Source organism: Haliotis rubra, unplaced genomic scaffold, assembly GCF_003918875.1.
Source record: "Haliotis rubra isolate DU_JTF1 unplaced genomic scaffold, ASM391887v1 Scf872, whole genome shotgun sequence".
Classification (NCBI taxonomy): Eukaryota; Metazoa; Mollusca; class Gastropoda; order Lepetellida; family Haliotidae; genus Haliotis; species Haliotis rubra.
The window spans coordinates 423,255-429,178 of record NW_025767604.1 but is presented as its reverse complement, the minus strand read 5'-3'; the positions used below and the strand labels follow the sequence as shown (position 1 = coordinate 429,178).

The 5,924-nt window shown below is 50.2% G+C and overlaps 1 protein-coding gene across 1 annotated transcript; it reads left to right on the top strand.

Moving 5' to 3' along the window:
* Positions 1–4,149: 4,149 nt before the first annotated feature.
* On the top strand, positions 4,150–4,761 carry LOC124263226 (putative uncharacterized protein DDB_G0281733). The gene has a single exon (XM_046697818.1). It carries the CDS (start codon positions 4,150–4,152, stop codon positions 4,759–4,761), a length of 612 nt encoding a protein of 203 aa, XP_046553774.1.
* The last annotated feature ends 1,163 nt before the right edge of the window (positions 4,762–5,924 follow it).

The following is a 5,924-nucleotide window of genomic DNA, read 5'->3' as shown; positions in this document are numbered from 1 at the left end:
GATCACATGAACAAGAGGATTGAGGACACTGACACGGAGCAACAGAGGGATGAGGGTGACATTGACTGACATCAGCATACCCATACAATAATGGAGAACAGAGAGATGAGGGGTGACACACCGACATCGGCATTACTCATACACATGGAGAAACAGATGGATGAGGTGATCACACTGACACACGGAGAGGGAGGACACACTGACATCAGTATATCATAATGGAGAACAGATGAGATGAGGAGGACATTGACTGGACATCATATATCATATTAATGGAGAACAGATGGATGAGGGTGACATGACTGACATCATCATAATCACATACATGGAGAATCAGAGGGATGAGGGTGACATTAACCGGACATCGGTACATCATACATCACGGAGAACAGAGGGATGAGGGTGACATTGACTGACAATCAGTATATCATATACAATGGAGAAACAGAGGGATGAGGGTGACACATTGGACACTCAGTACATATTACATGGAGAACAGAGGGCGAGGGTGACCATCATTGATCAGTACATATACACGGAGGAACAGAGGATCGAGGTGATTGACACTGATCAGGATCGATAATATAATGGAGAACAGAGGGATGAGGGTGAATGGACATCATGTATATCATATTAATGGAGAATCAGAGGGACTGAGGACACTGACATCAAAGAGACAATGGAGAAACAGAGGGAATGAGGGTGACACAATCGACATCAAGTATGGAGAACAGAGGATGACAGGACACCGATTAATCGAGACAGATGATGAGGGACATCGAGAACAGAGAGATGGACACTGACATCAAGACAGAGAGATGGACACTGGAGACACACGGAGAACAGAGGGACTGAGGGTGGACACTGAGAACAGAGGATGAGGGACACAGACACACAGAACAGAGGACAAGGACCGAGACACACACGGAGAACAGGAGGGATGAGGACACACTGAGACATCAGAGAAGAGAGGGACACACTGAGAACAGAGGGACAGACACCGAATGGAGGGACACTGGACACAGAGACACAACGGAGAAAGAGGACACAGGAAGACAAGGAGAACAGAGGGACGAGGGACACACCGGAGACAGAACAGAGGAGACATGGACACACTGGAGACACACGGAGAACAGAGATGACACACTGGAAGACACGAGACACAGACATACACGGAGACACAGACGGAGGACATGGACACAGGTGGACACATTGAGACACGGAGAACAGAGGGACAAGGACACACAGACACACGGAGAACAGAGGGACAGAGGTGGACACTGACAGAGACACACACACGTGAGATGAGAGGATGAGGTGGACACAGATGGACACAGAGACACGGAGAACAGAGGACAGGACACACTGACAGACACACGGAGAACAGAGGGATGGAGGGACACACTGGACACAGAGACACACGAGAACAGAGGATGAAGGACACACTGAACACAGAGACACGGAGAACAGAGGACAGGACACACTGAGACCACACGGACAACAGAGGACAGACACACTGACACACGGAGAATGAGATGGACATGACCGACACATGGAGAACAGAGATGAGGTGGACACTGAGAATGGAGAACAGAGAGATGAGGACACACTGAGACACGGAGAACAGAGGGACAGACACCGGAGAGACACCGAGAACTGTGACATGGAGAGACCGGAGACACACGGAGAACAGAGGGAGAAGGACACACTGAGAGAACAGAGGATGGAATGACTGACACACGAGAACAGATGGATGAGGGACACTGAGAACAGAGACAATGGAGGGACACACTGGACACACACACGGAGACACAGGACATACACTGAGACACACGATGAACAGAGACAGTGGACACTGACCGGAGACACACGGAGAACAGAGAGACGGAGGGACACAGGAACAGGGACACGGAGACACAGGAATCACACACACGGAGAAATGGAATGGACACACTGACACACAGACACACGAGAACAGTGGGATGGACACATGGAGACACACGGAGGTGGACAGACTGGGACACGGAGACAAGGACACATAGGACACATGACACACGGAGGAACAAAGAGGGATGAGGACACACGGACACACACACGGAGAACAGAGGGACACCGGATGGACACCGACACAGGAGACACACACGAGAGACACAGAGACAAGGACACTGACACCGGAGAACAGGAGGGACACTGACATCAGAGACACGGAGGAACAGAGGTGGACACACACAGACACGGAGGAAATAATGTGGACAGACATCACACGAGAAGAGGGACAGTGGGACACACGGAGACACGGAGAGAACAGAGGGACATGGAGGGACACACACCGGAGACAGAGGACACACGGACACACAGAGAGACAGAGGACACACACGGAGAAACAGAGGGACACCGGACACACACGGAGAACAAGGAGGATGAGGACTGACAATCATCGAGAAGGACACCGGAGACAGACACAGAACAGAGGACACTGACACACTGAGAACAGAGGAAAAGGACACAATGGGACACACGTATAATATACACGAGAACAGAGAGATGAGGTGGACACACGGGACACAGTATATCATATACACGAAGCACAGAGAGATGAGGTGACACACTGACACAGAGACACACACGGAAAGAACAGAGAGACGGAGGGACACAATGGACACAGTATAATAAGCAATGGAGAACAGAGATGAGGTGGACACACTGGACACAGTATAATAAGGAAAATAATGGAGAAATAGAGGGAAGGAAGAATGGACACAGTATAATACAATGGAAAGAAATAGAGGGAAGGAAAGGGACACACACACAGTAGCACAGCACAATGGAGAAATAGAGAGATGGAGGGACACTGGGACACGGTATATTACAATGGAGGAACAGGAGTGGATGGAGGGACACACTGGACATGGACATATAAGCAATGAGGAAATAGAGAGATGAGGGACACATGGACACAGTGTGGCATGGAAATAGAGATGAGAGGTGAAGACCATACACAGGCACATGGAGAATAGTGACAGAGGGATACAATGGACAATGGAATAATATACTGGAGAACATGAGGGATGAGGTGGACATAATGGTAATAGTATAATATACATGGGAGAAATAGAAGATGGTGGAGCATGTGGACACAGAGGGCATGGAAATAGAGTGGAGGGACACATGGAGATGGTGGAAGAATAGAGGAATGGTGGATAATAATGGAGAAATAGAGGGAAGGGTGGACATAATATGGAGGTACACAGAATGGAGGAAGGGATGGATATAATAATGGTAAGGCATGGAGAAATAGAGGGATGGATGGAGATAATGGACACAAGAATGGAGAATGGTGGAATGCAGGATGGAGAAAGGGATGAGGAAGATTGACTGAATCACATCATGCACAATGGAGAACAGAGGGACGAGGAGACACCGACATCGAGACATCATGGAGAAAGAGGATGAGGGTGATCGATCAGTGATCATATGGACACGGAGAATCAGAGATGAGGGTGACAATCGACATCACACAATAATGGAGAACAGAGAGATGAGGTGACATGACTGACATCATATCACACACACGGAGAAATCAGAGGATGAGGACACACCGGACATCAGACATCACACGAACAGAGGGACAGGGACACTGAGACACACGGAGAACAGAGAGACAGAGGACACAGACACACACGGAACAGAATGGACAAGGACACACTGAATGGAGAGACATGAGGACACTGAGAACAGAGGGATGACACTGAGACAAAGAACAGAGGACAGGGACACACAGAGACACACACGGAGAACAAGGACAAGGACACATGGAACAGAGGGACAAGGACACTGACACACGGAGAACAGAGGAAGGACACACACAGAAAAGAGGTTCAGGACACACGAACGGAGAACAGAGGAATGAGTGACACAGAATGAGAACAGAGGGACAGAGGGACACATGGAGACAGAACAGAGAGACAAGGACAAGACCAGACATGACACCGAGAACAGAGACGGAGGGACACTGAGACACATGGACACACGAGAAAAAGAGGGACAGGACACACCGGAGAACAGAGGGACAGTGACACACCGGACAGAGACACGGAGAACAGAGGATGACACATGGACAGACAGAACAGATGAGGACACCGGACAGACATGACACCGGAGAACAGAGGGACGAGGACACCGGACACCGAGAACAGAGGACACACACACACGAGAAAAAGAGGAGGGACACCGGACATCGAGAACAGAGAGACAGAGACACATGGAGAACAGAGGGAGACACACCGGATGGACACACGGAGAACAGAGGGACAGGAGACTGAGACAGAGACAGGAGAAAGAGTGGATGAGGGAGGGACACCGGACACACGAGAACAGAGAGACAGGACACTGACCAGAGACACACGAGAACAGAGAGACAGAGGGACACACTGGACACAGAGACACAGAACAGAGTGGATGGACACTGGACACACGAGAACAGAGGGAGACACACGGAGAACAGAGAGACAGGGTGGACACACCAAGCACATATATCATATACACGAAAACAGATGGATGAGGGACACACTGACACACGGAGAACAGAGACATGACCGGACACACAAAAATGGACACCGGAGGAGGACACACGAGAACAGACAGGACACATGGAGACACACGAGAACAGAGGACAGACACTGGACACACAGAGATGGACACACAGAGACACAGAAAAGAAGGAGGGAGACACACGGAGAACAGAGGACGAGAGGACACTGACACACAGAGGGATGAGGACACACTGAGACACACAGAGATGAGGCACACCGGAGACAGGAGAACAGAGGATGAGGGACACACTGAGACATGACCGAGAACAGAGGATGACACTGACACACGGAGAAAAAAAGGTGGACACTGACATCATCATATACACGGAGAACAGAGAGATGAGGGACACTGGACACAGACACACGGAGAACAGAGATGAGGGAGGACACACCGGACACAGACACACACGGAGAACAGAGGGATGGACACCGGACAGAGACAGAACACACGGAGAACAGAGGGATGAGGACACACTGAGAACAGAGAGATGGACACACAGACACACGGAGAACAGATGGAGGGACACACTGAGACACGGAGAACAGAGACAATGAGGTGGACACCGAATGACATCACACACGGAGAACAGAGGACAGAGGGACACCGGACACAGACATCATATACACACGGAGAACAGAGGGATGAGGGATGACACACACGGAGACAGAGAACAGACGAGGGACACATGGACACGGAGAACAGAGGATGGACCGGACAGACACAGCACAAGACGGAGAACAGAGGGACAAGGACACACTGGGACACAGACACACAGAAAAGAGGTTCAGGTGACACACACACACAGTATACACGGAGGAACAGAGGGACAGATCGACACCGGACAGACATCACACGGAGAACAGAGGGAATGGACACATTGACACATCACACGGAGAACAGAGAGATGAGGACACACTGAACAGACACCGGAGAACAGAGGGATGAGGACACCGGAGACAGAGGATGGACACATGGACCACACACGAGAACAGAGAGACAGAGACCGGACAGACACCGGAGAACAGAGGGACAGGACACACCGGAGACCGGAGAACAGAGGACAAGGACACACTGGACACATCAACGGAGAACAGAGAGACAAGGACACCGGACAATCAGCATATGACACGGAGAACAGAGGATGAGGGACAAGACCGGACACACACGAGAACAGAGGATGAGACACACAGACACACAAAATAATGGAGAAATATATGGTGGACACACTGGACACAGTATATCATATACATAATGGAGAACAGAGATGAGGGGTGACACACGGGACACAGTATGATATACGGAGAAATAGAGGGATGAGGGACACACTGGAC

What these genes read in the sequence shown, in the direction of transcription:
- LOC124263226 (XM_046697818.1), top strand. Translation starts at nt 4,150, where the DNA reads ATGACACCGGAGAACAGAGGGACGAGGACACCGGACACCGAGAACAGA.